General features: G+C 47.9%; 9 protein-coding genes across 9 annotated transcripts; 2 read left to right on the forward strand and 7 right to left on the reverse strand.

Annotated features, from left to right (window-relative positions):
• Positions 1–2,002: 2,002 nt before the first annotated feature.
• N7455_007822 (origin recognition complex subunit 4) lies at positions 2,003–4,221 on the reverse strand (the record flags this gene model as incomplete). Its single annotated transcript, XM_040960221.2, has 2 exons — positions 2,003–2,623; positions 2,692–4,221. The coding sequence occupies 2 exons, from the start codon at positions 4,219–4,221 to the stop codon at positions 2,003–2,005; spliced, it is 2,151 nt and encodes a 716-aa protein (XP_040809283.2).
• Positions 4,222–4,302: 81 nt separating this feature from the next.
• On the reverse strand, positions 4,303–5,951 carry N7455_007823 (opsin family protein; the record flags this gene model as incomplete). Its single annotated transcript, XM_065605742.1, has 4 exons — positions 4,303–4,350; positions 4,440–4,686; positions 5,145–5,755; positions 5,880–5,951. The coding sequence occupies 4 exons, from the start codon at positions 5,949–5,951 to the stop codon at positions 4,303–4,305; spliced, it is 978 nt and encodes a 325-aa protein (XP_065460691.1).
• Positions 5,952–7,072: 1,121 nt separating this feature from the next.
• On the reverse strand, positions 7,073–8,379 carry N7455_007824 (fungal specific transcription factor domain-containing protein; the record flags this gene model as incomplete). The annotated part of the gene is made up of 3 exons (XM_065605743.1): positions 7,073–7,591; positions 7,676–8,192; positions 8,246–8,379. 3 exons carry the CDS (start codon positions 8,377–8,379, stop codon positions 7,073–7,075), a joined length of 1,170 nt encoding a protein of 389 aa, XP_065460692.1.
• Positions 8,380–8,391: 12 nt separating this feature from the next.
• Positions 8,392–8,745, reverse strand: N7455_007825 (Zn(II)2Cys6 transcription factor domain-containing protein; the record flags this gene model as incomplete). Its single annotated transcript, XM_065605744.1, has 1 exon — positions 8,392–8,745. The coding sequence occupies one exon, from the start codon at positions 8,743–8,745 to the stop codon at positions 8,392–8,394; it is 354 nt and encodes a 117-aa protein (XP_065460693.1).
• Positions 8,746–10,083: 1,338 nt separating this feature from the next.
• Positions 10,084–10,728, forward strand: N7455_007826 (PaaI family thioesterase; the record flags this gene model as incomplete). Its single annotated transcript, XM_040960211.2, has 2 exons — positions 10,084–10,182; positions 10,315–10,728. 2 exons carry the CDS (start codon positions 10,084–10,086, stop codon positions 10,726–10,728), a joined length of 513 nt encoding a protein of 170 aa, XP_040809324.1.
• Positions 10,729–11,024: 296 nt separating this feature from the next.
• Positions 11,025–12,823, reverse strand: N7455_007827 (secretory pathway gdp dissociation inhibitor; the record flags this gene model as incomplete). Its single annotated transcript, XM_040960241.2, has 8 exons — positions 11,025–11,113; positions 11,169–11,426; positions 11,476–12,027; positions 12,091–12,436; positions 12,487–12,514; positions 12,575–12,634; positions 12,695–12,719; positions 12,778–12,823. 8 exons carry the CDS (start codon positions 12,821–12,823, stop codon positions 11,025–11,027), a joined length of 1,404 nt encoding a protein of 467 aa, XP_040809290.1.
• Positions 12,824–13,283: 460 nt separating this feature from the next.
• On the reverse strand, positions 13,284–14,185 carry mrpl4 (mitochondrial 54S ribosomal protein uL29m; the record flags this gene model as incomplete). The annotated part of the gene is made up of 3 exons (XM_040960260.2): positions 13,284–13,439; positions 13,587–13,753; positions 13,822–14,185. 3 exons carry the CDS (start codon positions 14,183–14,185, stop codon positions 13,284–13,286), a joined length of 687 nt encoding a protein of 228 aa, XP_040809328.2.
• Positions 14,186–15,013: 828 nt separating this feature from the next.
• Positions 15,014–16,836, forward strand: N7455_007829 (NOT2/NOT3/NOT5 family protein; the record flags this gene model as incomplete). Its single annotated transcript, XM_040960247.2, has 6 exons — positions 15,014–15,095; positions 15,176–15,317; positions 15,408–15,888; positions 15,941–16,206; positions 16,267–16,621; positions 16,682–16,836. 6 exons carry the CDS (start codon positions 15,014–15,016, stop codon positions 16,775–16,777), a joined length of 1,422 nt encoding a protein of 473 aa, XP_040809277.2. The 3' UTR covers positions 16,778–16,836.
• A 214-nt stretch (positions 16,837–17,050) lies between these two features.
• On the reverse strand, positions 17,051–18,106 carry gtmA (gliotoxin thiomethyltransferase; the record flags this gene model as incomplete). The annotated part of the gene is made up of 4 exons (XM_040960222.2): positions 17,051–17,439; positions 17,492–17,548; positions 17,607–17,645; positions 17,713–18,106. The coding sequence occupies 4 exons, from the start codon at positions 18,104–18,106 to the stop codon at positions 17,051–17,053; spliced, it is 879 nt and encodes a 292-aa protein (XP_040809316.2).
• Positions 18,107–18,515: the final 409 nt, after the last annotated feature.

Below are 18,515 nucleotides of genomic sequence, written 5' to 3' on the forward strand. Positions count from 1 at the left end.
TCCTTCTCTAATACATATCTCTACGGAGTAGTTTGTCACAGAACCTACTGCAGCCTACACGGAAGGCTGCGGTCCGATCAAAAGTAGACATGTTTACCTACAAGATATATATATATATATATATGGATAAACAAATCCACGAGAACACCACATTACACAAAATCTCCGTTTACATTATCACGTCGTGCCAGGTCTAGATTTACCCCACTCTCCTGAAACTAGGTCTCCTATGTTGTATTTATCTCGAAACCGCAGTCATCCGGTCCCTACTCCGTACAAGAGCTGCAGACTCGGAAGCGTGGGGGGGGGGGGGGGTTATTCCGGACTACTGCATGGTTGAATGCGCTAGGGCTTTGCGCATATGCACGAGCCGACACATGGTCATGTAGCCATCCTTACACGGAAACAGAAATGAGAATATCGATCTGCAAGCTGCATCATGCGCTGGATTGCTAACGGCTAGTCGGGTTATGGGGCTAGGACTAACAGGGAAGAATGGGGGCATTACATATCAGAGTGCATAAAAGCCATGCGAGTATTGCAGGATTGTGGAGTCGATTTTCTCAACATCCTTTGTTTAGATTAGCTTCATTCTGGTTGTTGTCACGCTCGAGAGGAAATAACATGTTATGGTTATTATAAGGAATTTATAAGGATATCATTTTTACTTCTCAACTCATACACACATTCAATGAATCAATGTAACATAAGTATACGGAAAAAAAAGCTTCCAACCATGTGAATTTGCCCTACATGCAGATTTCGCATGGTACCCCAGTGATCGGTGTCCTGCATGCAGAGTAATATGCTCAACGCACAACTTGCCATGATACACCAGGCCCTCTTTTTACCATTTGTGGGTAAAGACGTGAGAATCAGACCTGTCATTTTCAACACATGGCAGCCTACATGCATATGTCGAAATGCCGCGTGTTTGAAGGGGGCCAATCAAACAGAGTGCAGAATGACAATCTAGAAGCACAGCATTTGCATATTCCTATAATAATATATTTTACCTTTTTAAATGACTGTACATAGTAGTGCGAGCAAGGAGATTAATGCAAGGCAGCGAGATTTGAAAAGCTGCTAGTATTACCGTTGCCATTGCCATAATTATTCATACGGAGTACTAGCAAGCAAAGAAAGAATATACAAGATCTGTCTTTCCTGAAAAATCAACGGGCCAGTTTAGAAACTACCTACGGAGTACATGGGATCCATACGTATCCAACGAGACCCCGATATCGCCACCGTCTCTTATATATGTTTTAACCCTATGCAGATCATCGAATTCTAATCAAATGACATCCACTCTATCGCCTATTCATCTAGCTCGAGTTACGGAGGATAGTAGTAGAACTCCGGTACCTCCGTATTCCGGCGCGGGAGTGTGCATACGCCATCGAAGTAAAGACAAGGATGACGTGATTAATCATACCCAGCAACTAGGATAGACGATGGGAAAAAATGATCGGCAGATTTCCAAGGTTAAATGGAGGTCAGGTAGGTTTGGGACTAGTGAAGTTTGCTAATAACTTAAAGAGAGAGCCGGGGGTGCTTGCTTATTTGTTTTACATTTTACATGTGGTTATGTACATGTATACTCTGCTGGGTGCATGTTTTGTGATATATCCGATACCGGATGCCGGGTTGAGTTCGGGGCATACCTCTGGGAATGGTATAAATCTATAAATCCCTAGGGCTGGGTTTGGGTTGAGATATGTTTATTTCCTTGGATAGAATTGTAGGGACTGTTGTGCGCGATATGCTGGGTTCTTTCTTGTATTATAACAGTACAGAGCACAGGTGGACTTGATTCCAATTCCAGAATGATTCGATGGATAATGACTGGAAATAAATTAAAATGTATTCCAACTAGCAACTCCTATCATGATAGATAATAGACTGGATAGTCAGAAAGCCAAATGATATGCTCACCACCGGCGCAAAAAAACGCAACACAGTAAGATATGCTCGCAATATACCCAAATTGCTGACAGGTCTATTCACGCCACCACTGACCCAAAGCACCACCAGAGCCCGCCATTTCAATGACCTCCTCGAAACTGATTTCCACGCGGAACATCTGTCCGTCAGCAGTGCCATTCCCGCTGCCGACAGGAGTCACGAGTCCCCAGCTGAGCAGCTTTTCCCAGGACTCTCGGGCCACATCTCGGCCCCAGACACGACCAGGTGTGGCAGCAGCTCCGGAAACCGAGGCGGATACCTTTGCGGAGGTCAGGAGCCGAACGTATTCAGCGTATGCGGCGGGGAAAGAAAGCGCAAGTGGCGACATGCTATGTGATTGGGACCCGTCGTTTCCGGGGTCGAATAGGGCTGCCAAGCGTGTTGCGGCTACCAGTAATGCCAGTGGCAATGATGAGGGACTGGATGATGTGATGGATGTGGAAAAGGGGAGAGGTGCTGGGTCGGGGCAATCGAGGGATTGGGAAGCGAAGCTTTTCGGAGTTGGGACTTCGGGTATGGGTGCGTCGGGCGTCGATACACTTTGTAGCAAGTCGCTGATGGGGATAAGTGCGCTGTTGAAGAACTCCTTTGCTGATTTGGTTTGGTTGTAGATACGCTTGAGATGGAATTGGAATTCTTTGTCGTTCCACATATGCTATTTTCAAGAGCGAGGGTGAGCAAAGATTTAATTGACTGGATAAAGGGAAATAGGATAGATCTTACCTTCAAATATTCCTTCCATCCACCAAGCAGGGTATTCCATTTGTCCGACTCTACTAGAGTGCGTTCAGGCCCAAGTTCATCTGTAATATCGACCATTTCGGCGTCACTGAGATCCAGACTCCCTAGGCAGATATCTGAAAAGGTCTCGAAGGAACGAGGCAGAGGGACGTAAGTATAACGATGACTAAATCGACTCTTGACACGCTTCTCGAGCATCTCGGTTACATCGACCTTTGTCGTGAGTCCAATGACCGCAATGGGGGCTTTGCGGGCCTGGGCAATATCAAACAGATTATACAACAGAGTCTGTCGGGGGTGAGTGACGAATAGGTCGAACTCATCCAACAAGATCACAATGGATTTCGCAGCAGTCTTTGATCCTGGGTCCCCAGAAGCCCCGAAGAGCTCCTCTGGGTGCGACAATAAAGCCAAGAGCGTCGCCATCGTATCCGCATAAGAATTAACCTTGGCCGCATCGTCCTCGGTATGCATCTCACGGCCAAGTTGACGCCACATCTCGCGCAAAGCGAGACGGTCATCTGTGTGCAAGAATCCATTGAGACGAACGACGTGGAAATCGTTGCTGTGCTCCTTTCTAAGGGACGAAATGATAGATTCCACAATCGCGGTCTTGCCGCATCCTCTAGACCCAAGAAGAAGCATGGAGTTACCCTCGCCGACGGAGACGGTCTGCTCAATGAGCTGATGAACTTTTTGGTATTCAGGTTCGAGTCCTCGCACTGGAATCTGTCGTTTCCCTGACAGCTTTTCGAGAATAATAGTCGAGAGAATTCGCATTTCGTCCCCGAGGCCCGTCTGGCAGAGGGCTTGGAAGTTTTCCGCATACTCTGGCAACGGCTCGGAGACTTCGGCAGTCTCATGCGCCTCCGGCGGGTCATGATAAAGGTCTTGCTGGAGTTGCATCGTAACGAGGTCATCCAAACCGTCCTGGTATTCAGGCGAAGGCGACTTCTCTTTCGGCTCTGCGGCCGCAGCTTTCTTGGATCTGGGTTTTGCGATGCTCCGCTTCGATCTGGTCCTTGTGATTGTCCGAGGGGCGGGTTCCGGGGACGGCTCATCGAGGTCCATGTCATCATCGTCATCATCCTCTTCTTCAAATTCAAGCTCGTCTTCGTCTTCCACCGGAGATTGTGGCGGCTTTTTCGCGCTTCGGGTGGCACGCGCACTTCGTGAAGGAGTTCCAGCTGGTTTCCTTCTCGATGAGGGTGTCACGGCTTCCTCCTCGTATCTCTTTGGTGTTTTGCGCTGGCGCCCACTTGTTCGTGTCCCAACCCGCGCAGAGGTTTGTGCCTCCTCTTTCTTGTCCTCGCCATCTTGGTCTGCCGTTTCGGGGTCTGCATTGTCTCCGCGGCTAGATCGACGCCGTGATGCACTTTTCACCGGTGTGGGAGAAGTTCTGTTGTTGTCGGGGGATGATGGGACGGAGAATACATCTTGGTTATCATTTCCCATCTCGATGTCTCCATCAACGTCCTCGGAGACCCTTCTCCTCTTGGATGCTGGGGCCATGGCTGTAGTTTGAAGAATGGAATCGCTGGTGTCGGGGAGGTTTCAATTCGATGAAAAGGGAATTTCGTCTGGGTAAGGGAGTTAAAGCGAGAATCCCTCGTCGTTATCCTGTTGGATAAGTGTTTGCGCCTGTGTCAATTAGAACCAGATTCAATCAATGCTGTTGATTGCCGACCAGCTTGAGCCTAGGAGCTTTCGCCCCGAATGCATGGACTTACAATTAGAAAATCAATGGCGCATTTGTCGTTAATCAATGTCAACAAGCGCAGCCCATCTAATTCCAATTCGAACGGAAGTCCGTGGCTCAATTGCTGGTTCAATGGTTCAAAGGGTCGGCTGGACAACAATTGGCCGATTTTCGCCTCAGGCACAGACGCGTGACGCGAAGTCAGGTGCTTCCCGAGGTCACTTTGACAAGGAGTCCTCCCCTGAAAAGACTTGCGATTATTCTTTAATATTGTCTTACTGTATGGAGTTGCCAGAACTTCCAATCGGAATTCAAACGAGACAAACATGAAGAACTAGAGTGGGCTTTAATAGTCCTCGAGCTATACGATTGAGTGGAAGGTTGCGCACTATGTAGTAACTGAACAGGAAATCAACAAGTACATAATACTCGCTTTGCAAAATAAAGCATGTTGCTGTGGAAATGAAGGTTCAATTATTTAACGAAATAACCAGAAAACGAAAGAAAAAGGAAAGGAAGAGGACGAAACAGCATGAAAAAAAGCAGAACGATCTAAATGGCATGTAGTCATTCAAGACCAGTATCATCCCCCACGACTAAAGCATTCTAGATAATCTCTAGGAAGCCATAGAAACATCAGTAGTAGCTGGAGGAGCTTCCTTCGACACATCTCCACTCTCCCGACTGGGCCGACTATCACTGAAAGCGATATTCAGCCTGCGATAATCCCAGTTACGAGCAAAAAACAACACAGCAAAGGTCAAAACCGGTACCATCAGCAGGTCGAGTACACCAAAGAAGACAAAACCCCCGGTAAACACCAATCATATTACCGCCATCGGTCAGACCAAAGGCGATGGGATACAATAACCATAATAGATTCAACCACCCAGCAAGGAAAAGATAGTCCCGTTCAATACCAAGCAAAGCAGCAGCCTCACGACTCTCGTTGATAGTGCTCATAGCGAGAATGAGCCACGAGAACGTGCCGAAGGCGAAGAACCCCCATCTATAGGCCGTCGTTGTGTAGGCCGATACAAGGTAGCTTATAACCCAATACCAGGCGATAGCGATATTGCAGAAGATAGTAGTCCAGGAGACTCCTGATATCAGACCAAGGCCGAGTACGAGCGAGGGGAAAGACACGACCCAGTTTATATATCTGGCGTAGAACATCTGGCGGACGACTCCATTGCCGAGATGATCGGTTTGCTTAACGGCACTCCAGCCAAGATCGGATGCCTGGGCGTAGTAGGTTATGGCGCCGACTAAGAGGGCGAAGGAGAAGAGGTAGTGGAAGACTCTTTCGCTTTCTTTTGCTGCGAAGGAGAGTACTAGAAGTACGATCTGTGGTGTTCGATGTGTGAGTAAAGTAGTCAGGTGCAACCATGTCAGGATTAGTGCTAGGGGTACTCACGAATGATAGAACGTAGATGGCTGTGACAGCCCAGAGCTAGTCGGACCCGTGCACGGAAAGAGCTTCATCGACACCCGTGACGGTATTGATGTCGAGAGCGGTGTTTGCTCGCCCAATGAGACTCATCGTGGGATTTTCAAGGGATTTGGCCTCGTGTGACCTCTTATCAAAAAGAATAAGCACTTTTCTTTAGCCGTGTATATTATAGATGTGGGAATGTCCTCAGAAAAGATATAAAGATGGATGAGTGAGTATTTCGGCGAGCAAAGGGCTGCTTCTTATAAGGATGGCACCAACACGACTCGGCTCTGTATGCGTCGAATCTGAACTTAATGATACTATCGGGAACTCGGAGACCGATTGTCCGGTGTCCATGCTCGAGTGTATGGGATCTATTGTGCCGTGGACGATGGTCCTTACATCGGGCTGGCAGCTTTGTGGTGGAGCTTCTACATCCATAGTGCTCTATAGAAGAGAAACTCTATACTACGGCCTAAAGAGAGAGCTTTATAATTGGTTAATTATCTTAATCCTATTTCTTAGCTGATTGATCGGCGAATTGTTTCTTGTCCTGGGTTGGGCGTATAGAAACTTTTCTCCGACTATTGTTCCGAGGCACTTGATGTTGCTTTAAACTAACACGACTCTGCTTCTGCGGTGAGCTGGGATTCTCAATTAAGTTGATATTATCGGAGATATAGACTGATAAACCAATGCCCATGCTTAACAGAGTGTATTGTAGGATATATTATGCCGTGGACCCCTTGTCTCGAGCTAGCAGATTATAGGTCGGCGTAAAAGATAGCGAAGCTGCTATGCTTATGGTGTTCTTTTTAGCAGAGAGGAAATACATACTATATTTAAACCGAGGCTAAAAAGGCAGCTTTATCATTGATTCTTTGTCTTACTTTCTACCCTTTCCTCCCATGTGTATTATAGTGTCATTAACTTGACAAGCGCTAACAGACTCATCATTATTATACGTTAGCTTGCGGCGGTTCCTTCGCCACTGTGACTAAATAAATCATTTGTTTTAGATATGCAAGACCGTGGCAGTAAATCCAAATAGCTTTGCTCGTGGTTATTGACATTTTTCAGTTCTCGGAGAATATGGAATAGCTCCTGGGGACGGCTTTGAAATGGCTCGCCGGTATGCATGCCGTCGTAGAGAAACTCAGCACACAAGAAGAGTGGAATAGGCATCAGTGGATGAACCTAGCCGTAAATAATCAGTAGGCCATGTATGATCAGAGAAAAAGGCCTACCCTAGCAAATGGTAAGTCGCGCAATGTCGAGGCGAGACGGATGATGTTCGTAGAAGCCTCAAGGGCCCGATTTTGAGGACCAAATATATCAACATTGACCTCCACCTCGCCGTCGACAATTATGATCGAGTCCATTATTGTTTTGCAAAAGTAGACAACGGTAGCGTGGCCAAGAATGCTGGCGAATAATAACAGGGGATCATAGACCTCTGTAGGGGATGGATAACACTGCGACAAGACCTGAAGTCTTGTGGTCAGGAGGGTTTCCAACCATAGACGCTGCTCCATGTAGTCTATTGTCATTCCTCCGTAGGCTTTGGATATGTGGTGCTGCTGACTCTGGAGCAGGATACGTCCACAAATAGTAACTAAAATGAGACATTCGTTGAATGGTGAGCGGACTTTGAGATCAGGGTCTGTCATAGCTTCCGATAGGAAAGGTCCCAGCTGATGGTGCCCGGCTTGAAACTCTGCATCTGGAGCTGGAAGTCGGGTGCAGATCTGACAATTATAAAGCGGGTTCCTCGGTTAGTTCATGACTTGGAGAATCTCTAACATTCTTTTATCTCAGATTGGACTCTTTACCACATGTTCATTTAACGTGATTGGCCAGTCGTCACGTATGCTGATAACATGATCAAGGAAGTAGGACATCCAGAATACCCGGCGTTTCTCTTCAATCTCAGTAAAGTCGCCCATCTGAGAGGAGGACCCTTTTCTATCATGAGGGCTGTCAATTTCATGATATCGCATGGCTTGAACTAAGCGAAAAGCTCGGCTGACGCTCATCCACGCCTGTTGATGATATGTTCGCATCGACTCGAATATTACAACAAGCACCCACGCTTGAGCAAGCTCTGTAGTCAAGTTGATCTTTTCATCGGCTTCCAGGCTGAGATGCTCCAGCATCTGTTTTGTCTTCTGGTACAGTGGCTCGATCATATCGCGGAACTGGGTTGACAGAAGGAAAGCCAACGCCCACATGGCATACTGTAAACATGTACGGGATGCTGATTTGGTAGTAGATTTGGACCAGGACAGATACCGTCGCTGATGGAGAATGGGGATTGAATGGTGCACACGGTCCAAGTAGAGCTGGTCTCTGGTGAAGATGTGTTAGCAGCTATGTACATGTCCCGCGACTCTGTTGCTTACAATTCTGCCCGCACGATATCCGTGGGAGGTAGGCAGATGTTGATCGACAGGGTCGATGATGATGACAATCCATGGGAAAGAGAAGGCGAATCAGGCAGGAAACTGAAAGCCCCTAGCTCCGGAACAGAAGACATCGCGGTCGGCTACTATGGCTCCGTGATATTGAGTGCCACAGGGCGTGTCACGTTTACAGGCGATGCTGCGACTGTCCCCTCGCTGCTGCTTTGGGTGTTGTTTTGGTTTTGGATCTGGAGGTCATCTGGTTCCTGGGCCGAGAGACTGCTCTCTAGCAAAGCCTCCAGTTGTTCGACTCGGCTCTTCAGGGCTTTTAGGTGCCCCTTTTTTGGTCCTCTGGTCCCACGCGGTGTGACTTCACATACAGTATCTGTCTCCTGGCAGACCCCGCATTGCGGTTGCTGCCCATCGCAGCGCAGCTTGCGGCGCCGACACTCGTCACACGCTGGACTCGGGCGCTGCCGCCCGCGTGTTATATTTGACATTGCTTCTGTATCGATATTGAATGACATGTATATGAATTTGAAGTGACGGAGTTTCTTTTCTTTTCCCCTCTTTGAGATGACTATGAGCTAGAGCCAGTGGGCTGATAGGCAGCAGGGTAGAGAGGAAGCCGCAATCCGCTAGGCTGCCTGCATAATTCCAAATCATTACAATAAACAACCTAGCGATCTTCAATGTTGTTTGATATGCCCAACTAATAGGCATAGTACCGTGCAGGATATAATAGATACTCCGGTGACCGCAATAGATATTCCGAAAGAACTCCGGCACCCGGCTAAAGACCCATTTAAAGATGATAAGTAGAGTACCAACTACTCCGTATGTATAAACCTAAAGAATCTCGACACGAGAGTAGATCACGACTAGAGAATACTCGGCTATTGTGCCACAAAAGCGGTGAGATAGGTGTCACTCCAGTGTTCCAATTAAAAGCCTTTTTTCCCTCCCTTTTAAAACAACCATAACTCCACCATTCCTCAACTAATCACTTTGGTTTTGGTTGCAAATTAAAGAGAAATGGCAGGGCTACCTATCCCAGGTAAAAAATATACTAAAAGCCCAACGCCAGGGTCGAACTGGCAACCTCAAGATTACTTTATTTCCCAAAGTAGAAGTCTTGCGCGCTACCATTGCGCTAGCCGGGCTGATTTGATGAAGATTGAAGGACTAATTCGTATATATAGCAAGGAAGAGAGGTTGTGTTATTTTTGAGTCAAAAACACCAAGTATGTTCCTCGGAAAGAATGTGTATATTGAAGAGAGAAGTGGGAAAATAAAGAACTAACGTCTGTGAAATCCGCTTTGTTTGCCTTGGTAGCATACAACTCCAGCCATTTGCAGTATTCCTTGGCTGTTTGAGGTCTAGGAATTAAGAAAAAAAAAGCTTAGGTGAAGAACTTGAACGGGATAAAGTAACAAGCATGCGCTATTTGTGCAGAAATTGATATTGATGGAATGAGCATGTTAATCCAGATCATCTCAAGCATCAGCCTTGGTGGGTAACCCTGGCTCCAGGCGTGACAACCCAAAGCAGTGTCACTGTCAATAATATCACACTTTCAATTGAAAACGGTTAAGTATTATGTATGTATGTGCTATATAACATAGTAAAAGATAAAAGATAAAAAGATGAACATATTCCCCGGATTTAAGGATTATTCTGATCCATAGTAACCTACATGGTCGGCTTCACCACAGCCGAGGTCCAATATGAGCGATCCGAGCTGCGGCTGTGATACTTAGCCTGAGCTACCTCTACTTCCAACACTTCTTCCCATCCCATTTTGATTTTTCGCATTTGTCATTTCCTTTTAGATACAATGTCAGGGAACGCAATAGGCGCACCGCCCAGGAAACTGGACGAGTTCGAGGAACTCGTCTACGAGTATACGGCGCGAATGGGCCTAGGGAACGAAGCAGTAAGTGCTCCGTACTCCGTACCACATGCCGCAATATTACATATGTAAAACATATGAACTACATTTCCCCTACACACCACCGATTACGCATAATTGCCCAGGTGAAACCAGCGCTTACTTATCTCAACAAAGCACTGGGACGTCGACGCCCGCAGCTGTAACCTCCGCTTCGAATCCGCAACCCGCGGTCCCCCGGCTACGGTCTCGTTCCTGTTGACGATTACTCCCGCGATGAGCAATTACTTGGGTAATCTCCACGGAGGCTGTGCTGCTACTTTGATCGATGTTCTATCAACGACTATCTTGTTGGGCATTTCCGAGCCGGGGAAGTTCTCTTTCGGTGGTGTTAGTCGCAATCTCAAGGTGACTTATCTGCGGCCTATACCGACTGGAACTGAAGTGCGGCTTGTTTGTGAGGTTATTCATGTTGGGAAGAGATTGGCTTTGCTTCGGGCGGAGATTCAGAGGGCGGAGAGTCGGGATGTTTGTGTGATTGGGGAACATGAGAAGGCAAATACCGATCCGGAGGTGACGCAGAGGATTTGATTTGGGTTTGAGTTTTTTCTTCTTTTTGGTATGTGTAGAAGGAGGAGACCATATATTCTCAGGATTTTAGAAGGTGCTTGAGGATCAATTCGTATAGATCTCAATTTGCATCAATAAAGTTGGCAAATTCTATCCATCGTACGAGCGAAGAGCATGGTATTGACCGGAAATATTGTGCTTCGTTTGTTATGATAGGGAAGAGCGGACAAAGAACAGAGAGACTATCGCACATGTCCAAGAGAAATATAAGCAATCTAAGTAGTACTAGATTATCTGATTGTCAAGGCAACGCCTTTTTACTCGGCGGCCAGTTGCTGGTCTTCCCGGAGACCCTCAACCTTCAACTCCTCGCCAGTGGCACGGCGGTACACATCACGGACATCATCTGGGAGGAATGGTTAGTTGGTAATTTATAAACTTTCAATCATAAGACAGCTTACCGGTCGTAGTCTCGAAGTGTGATGTCGCGTCATAGCTCTTAGAGATGAAGATGTTGGACTCCTCGCCATTGTCAATGGGCTCGTAGAGAGGAATGGGGGGTCCCATGAACTTCTCTTCGATCTTGCCCAGACGCTCGAAGCCAGCCTCAAGCTCAAGGTGGTGGTTGGCATCGTTCTCGGCGATGGTGGACACAATGGCGATGTAGTAACCCTTGGGGCAGACGTTATGCGCGGATGAGACCATGGCAATGTAAATATCTGAAGAGGTCAGTGCCCTGCTAACACATCGGGATTGTATAGAACTTACCGTGCTTGCGTCCAACCTGGGACTGGGGAATGATCAGCTGCACAGAGTCGCTGCCGTCGGTCTTATCGATGGGGTGGTTCAGAATGCAGATAGCCTTGAGCAAGTATCCGGTGACCTTAGACTTGCTCGGGAAGTAGGAAGGATCAGCGATGATCTTCTTGGTCTTGGTCTCAAACTTCATGGCCTCGGATTGGTCATCACGGTCCTTCATGGTCGCCTTAATGCCGGAAACCTTGCCGTTCTCGTAAAGCACCTCGTCAATGTCGGTGTTCAACATGTAGGTACCGCCGTAGATGGCAGACAGACGAGCGAAGCCCTGGGGCAGCTCGCCGAGACCGTAGAGAGGGTAGATGTAAGGCGATTTTCCGTAGCGTGCCATAGAGTTGACATACAGGCGGATGCGGTTAATGGTTTCGACGGCGGCACCGTTCTGGTTGATATATCCGTCGGAGGGGTACAAAGCCATAGAGTGACCGACGAAATCGCGAGTGTTATCCTCGAGGCCGAACTTGTCGTAGACCTCCTTCATAGTGCAAGTGTGGATGTTCAATCCTGGTCTCTATTAGCTATCCGCTTTGACAAGCCCCCGAACTGACTCAGGCTGCAAATACTCACCCTGGTGACTGGCTGGGTCGTCTTCCTTGAAATCACCAACCCACTCGAGGAACTTCTTGGCACGTCGCTTCTCGAACAAGCCCATGAGCGATGAGCGGAGAGCCTCACCAGCATCCGAAGGCACCTTAGCCACGGTCGCCTTGGGGCCCTTGCCTTGCTGGACATAGCTGCCAGCAATCTGCTTGAACTCCAGGTACCGGGTAACATCCGTGGACACCAAAATGTTGGTCAATTCTCCATTGGACATGAGCAGCTTCGGGACCAAGTCGATGTTCCAGTCATTGACCCTCCCGTATTTCTTCCACGGCTCCTCGCCGGGGCTCACATTGCCGTATTTCTTGAACAGCTGCAAAAGGGTGTCAATAGGGTAAGTTGGAAATGAATCGGTGCACATACTGCTTCGATGTTGACGGAAGCTGCTTCTCTGTGGCTATTGTTAGCTATTTTGATCTTGGTGCCGTCATCGTGAGCTTCTCCGACTTACCCTCCATAGTGATCATTGCGATCGATGTGAAGGACCTTGTTGCCCTTGACACTGAGGACACTGTAGTCGAAAACAATGAGAAAAGGGTAGAATTATTAAAATCCAAGCTCAAAGACCTACCCAGACAAAACACACTCGGTCAGGCCTGAAAGAAAATGGTCAGTTGTTGACGTTTGGGGGGGGATGGCGGGGTAGCAACATACCAGTGCCCAGCACCACAACATCGTACTCTGGGGCAATCTCGTCCATAATGAATATCGAAAATTCTAGTGGTAGAGAAAGATAGAAAGAAGATTCAAGAAAATGAGGAGGAAGAGAAAGTTGACTACCTCCCCGCGGATCAACGAAGCGGTAAGAAAGGGGAACTATTTGACGGATCCGCCACTAGTGAGTTACCTCACGATATTAATGACATGGGACAATTTGGCTTCAATGAGCCCCTGAATATATATATGCTTGGGTTCTTTCATCTCAGGGGTAAAATATGATCAGTTCCCAACATTTTTTTCGCTACAGGGTTAAATTAAAGGAGGTTTTTGTTGGATGATGAACCATCTCTCATATATCCAATGTATAATTTGACATGCGCACTACTAAAATCACCTTGAAAAGCTAATGTTACATACTTAATTGACCCTTGGAGACTTGTCATAAGTCTCCCTCGACCGGGTGTGTCTAAAACCTCTTCTCATGCTTATTGTTGCTTGCCTTAGGCTGCTCCCTTGCCCTCTTGCTCGACCTCAACGTCATCGAGTCCGTAAAAGTTCTCAGGGCGGTATCCACGCTTGTACGTTCGTGAGGCGTCCTCCCAAGCATACCAGCGTTCACGTAGAACGTGCTTGATGTTCTTCATGGTGCCTCGGATCTAACATGATCAAACGGGTCAGTAGGGTTCAGACAATTTCAATCAATTGATCGTCGTCTCGGGAGTAACAAAGAGAAAAGTTCCCACGCAGCTTTCCAAGATATATAGATAAACGAGACGGCTTATACAGCCGGGGGGGAAACTCACCACTTTGTCCCGTTCCTGGGATTCAAATCCACCGTAACCAGCCTGAATTCTTTCTCTTTCGAAATCCGATGTGGCAATGCGGTTTCGTTCCCGAACGCATACATGCCACAGACCGTGGAGGTCCTCCCAACTCCTTTCACGGAGTTCCTGGATACCCCACTGACGACCTAAATTGCCAACATCAGCATTGCTCGTAGAACATTCATTTCACAGATTGGAGACCCATAAAACTAACCATGAGTGTTGTCATAAGATGGAGTAGGCAATGCTTCCCGGTTAGGGGGGAAGAAGGCCCAGAGTCCATGGTTGGGGTTTGTTTCACGTGGCTGCATATCTTTTGGCGACACAGGCTTGGGCAATGGCCATCTTGACACGGTGAATGGAGTTCGGGGACCGGTTCGATTGATAGCCGATACACCACGGTTTTTGCTCTTGTCGCGTCGAGGGTTGGCGCCGACGGAGGCAGTGGAAGAAAAGCTCGAATACTGGATGGCTGACAGGGTCACGGAAGGGTGAAGTGATGGCGCGAGGTAGGTAGGAGGCAATTCAGCCATGGCCAGCCCTCTCAGGCGGCTAGCAATGCGTGGAACCTGCTGCATTATTGTGATGGCTTTCCCCAGGATGGTCGGAGTCGGAGATTGATGGCCTTTCTTTTCGCAAAGGCGGCAAGGCTGGTCACGTGCAATGACCAACTCAAGATGAGCTGGGATGCCTCCAGCCTCGGGTTCATCGGGTTCTACACATCCTCTTTTCTTTTCAAAGTCATCTTGTTTCTTCTATTTTTTTTCTCTAATTGAGTAATCGACAATCCCAAATAAATATTATTAAAGATATCTTTTATCTTTACCTCTTACACTTTCCACCGCGGTTAATTGCGGTCTTGGCCTGTGCATTCTTTTGCACCCGCGCGTCTAACCACCCAATCGACTACTCGGCGGAGGAGTGTCGCATCAAGCGTGACCAAGAGGCCTTGTGGATTGCTCTCCCCTCCACAGATTCACCTCCGGTCTATTACTCGGCCAGTCTGCTTTTGATTTTTGACATATCCTGGGATATCGGAAATTACCTTCTTTTTTTAAGAAATATCGACTATGAATAGGCCAGGTTCGTCATTTTCCTTCAATGCCTTCGCAAACCCTTGTGCCTTTCTTATCTTTCACCTACCTCCGCGGACTACTTGATATAGTCGGACTTGCTGTTGCGCTGGGCTATACTCTCATTGGCAAGTGAGAGTTGCCCCAGAACTGTGGAAGCATCGGGGAGTCCAATGGCAAGCCTTGGTGCAGATGGTTTTACATTTGCGACCGAGACATTACCAAGGACATGCCCTCACATTCCTGTGGTGTTGATCTGAGCAGCTCATGATGCGACGATCGTGCTGACTTGTCACGCTTGTGTCAGGACCTGGCCCGCAGCCGCTGAGAGGCATGTCCGGATTCCCCACACAACAGCAAGCACAAGCTCGAACTGCATCATTAGCCTCCGCGCGATTGTCAAACGGGAAACTGGGTGCGATTGCCTCGAGTCATACTTTCTGGACACTCAATATTATTTTTATGAAAGGGATGCTAACATGGGAGTATCAACAGGCGCCGGTGCGAATTGGAGCTTCAATCTACCTGTTAGCGGAACATCTGGCCTACCGGGCACTCAGCAGCGCACCATGGGCACCATGGGAAGTTTTGCGCAAAGTCTTGGGGGATCTCAATCTGCGGCGCCACTTGATCTCTCGTAAGTACTCTTTTGCCATGGTTCGCGGTGGTCTCCTGTATCTTTAGGCCTTCCAATTTGTCTCCGAACTGACGAAGTCGGTGATTCTAGGGAGTTCCCTTCGCTATCAGGAGCATCACAGCAATCACAGTCACAAACTCCCGGTCAGCTAATGTGGGCCAACGCAAGTCAACGCGCTGCTCAGCAAACACCTGTGCAAAGACAACAGCTCCCTCAGCCATCGCAAACCCCCTCCCGTTCCTCCCAACCCCAGGGTCTTCCTACACCTCAACAACCTCAACCAGCGCATGATGACATGTTCCCTTCTGGTTCGCAGTTTGCCAATCGACTTGATGACTTTAGAAATGGTGGCCAGGGTATTAGTAGTCAACTCGGTGCGGGTGGCCAGCCCCAGACAGGCAATATTGAAGAGTTCCCCCCTCTGGGTCGCAATGCTGCTGCTGAGATTCCTCTCGGTCGAACTGGTTCGTTGATGCAAGGTGCAGGGTTTGGGGGTTATGGAGCTGGTCTGGGGGCACCGCGGTCACCAGTCAGCCAAGTACCTAATGGCATTTTGGGACAAGAGAAAGACGTACGTCCCTGCAATCATACTCACTTTTTAGGCAGTACTAACTTTACAACAGGACTTGAACAACGGTGTACTTCCAGGCCAGCGTAACTTTAGCGACCCACAACAGCTACAGCAAAGGCAGCCAGAAAATAACGATGGGCAAGATGTTTCTAATGCACCTCAGAGTACTGAGCAACCGCCCCTCGCACAGATGAGTGAACTTGACAGGTTTGGGTTGGCGGGTCTTCTGCGCATGATTCACAGCGAGAGCCCTGATGTTGCAAGTCTCGCTGTTGGCCAAGATTTGATGACACTAGGATTGGATTTAAACCAGGCGGAGTATGACTTCCTTTGTTCCCATACTATTGACACATACTAATAATATGCTTCTCCGCATAGGCCTTTGCACACATCGTTTGCTTCACCATTCGTGTCATCAATGTCAGCAGTCCCTTTGGAACAAGACTTCTCCCTGCCGGGTTGTTACAATGTCGCCAATATCCAACCCCTCCAATCTCGCATTCCTGGGTTCAGCGATGAGACTCTCTTTTTCATTTTCTACAGTATGCCTCGGGATATCATGCAGGAACTGGTAGCCGAGGAATTGATGGGCCGCAAATGGCGGTACCACAAGCTCGAACGGTGCTGGCTAACTCGTGATGAGACATATCCTGGGCCCGTTGATGTGGAGCGTGGTGTGACAGAACGCGGCGTGTATCTTCTGTGGGATTCATCCGCCTGGAAGAAGGTTCGAGTAAGTAACTTTCAACCTTTTTTGGGTTTTAAGAACTGGTCAAGCTAATTCTGATCGCAGCGTGAATTCATTCTTCGATATGAAGACTTGGACAACCGGTTGGATCCTAACCGAGGCGCCGCCCGCCCACCTGGCGTGGTGCATCATGCCTCATGATTTGAAGTTGATACGACCTAGGCGCACGCAGAATACAATCAATCAACCATGGCGTTCGGTTTACTGGTCTGTGTTATATTGCTCAGGGATGGCCGATAGTACATTAGCCTTCGGAGGCAAGGCGCGTTTGATTTCTTTGGTATTAAACGGGCTATGTGGGAAACCAGGATACGATATTTGAAAATCAATGCCCTGGATGATCTTGTCACAATGTTGTAAAATGCTATAGATTTCTGTAGCTCCCCCTATCCACCATCTGAATGGATTCTCCATTTAGCAAGACTTGCGCGCAGTGGACAGAATAGCCACCCAATCGGTGTCCATGGTCCCATTCCCGTAGGTGTCTTCCAAGTACTTCTCTAGGGCGGGACGAAGCTTATCCTTGTTTTCCGCCTGTTGCTCCTCACTCCAGAATGACTTCATCATCATGGGAAGAACCAACATAGTCATCTCAACAAAGACAGTGCATGTGAGGGTCAATTTTATTGTTGTTGGGCGGACATCGATGTCCTGAAACCCACGTTCCTCGAGCTGGGACTCGATCCAAGGCTTTGAGTCCCATTTCCCATCAGTCATGGCCGCCATAAACTTTTCGGGCTCAAAGAAAGGCAGGTTGCCTGGCATTCTTTTGATTGCTTCTCGGGCGATGGCGATCCAGCCGGCTGTTTTAATGTCAGTAAATTTGTTGTCTGAGATAATTGTTTTGATACTCACGCTCGATCCACGTCGAGAAAGCAATAGTCCCGCCTGGTTGCAGCATTCGGACGGTTTCTAGTGGTAGTATCTATTAGCCTTGGATATAATAGGAAGCAAGCAAGGACATCCTTACCATCGAGAGCCTTAACAGACTCAGGGAGTGCCATATAGGCTGTAGAAGGGACATAGTAGTTAGCCACTGTCAAATCAAATCATAGTGCACCGAGAAAGAAACTCACCGAAAGCAGTGAAGACGTGAGAGAACTGAGCGCTAGCCAACCCAGGCTTCTGCGCATCCACGATCTTTGTCTCCGCGTTCTGCCAGCCCTCTTCTTGTATACGGCGTGTAGTATACTCGATCATTGCCGATGAGATGTCTCCGCAGGTCAGCTTCCACATCTTCTTGACAGCATCATCAAGCTTGTCATTGAGAGAGCTGGAGATAACACCAGTTCCGCAGGCATTATCAAGAACCACTAGAGGCTTGTCGGGGTTGGCCTTTGACTCGGCGATCACCTTGCTCTGGTCAACTAGCATTTCAGCGAATGGGCGGGTGACCATCTCCCCACGCTTGAATGAGCTAGCGTAGGCTTCACTCTTAAAGAGAGCCTCGAGATCGGGTTTGTTGGTCATGGTTGGTAAAGCTGTAAGGTTGTTGGGTATTGTTATGGTTGAAGTTGATGGATGTATATATCTGTTTAGAAAGAAACTTTGAGCGGTACGACGCAAAGCCGAGATAATGGAAAAATTGATGTTCTTGCCAGGAAAAGACGTCCTTTAAATAGACTGGAGTTACGCTGGAGCTTCCATAGTTCGCCTAATGTTATATCATATGGTACTATCAAGTGCTGTACGATATAGAAAGTGTCCGAGAATGTCTCCGAGGGTGGGTTCCAGTTGAGTCAATTTCTAAAAATGCCCCTTCAAGGGGGTACAGTAACTTCAAACCCCTGTAACATTATATTTCAGCGCTACCAATAACAATGATTGGTTGGGGGTGGATTTTATGCAGTTGAAAACCTCCAAGGTTCTCTCTTGGTAG

The sequence above is a fragment of the Penicillium solitum genome (genome assembly GCF_028829755.1).
Source record: "Penicillium solitum strain IBT 25940 chromosome Unknown utg000005l_segment0_segment0, whole genome shotgun sequence".
Taxonomy (NCBI): domain Eukaryota; kingdom Fungi; phylum Ascomycota; class Eurotiomycetes; order Eurotiales; family Aspergillaceae; genus Penicillium; species Penicillium solitum.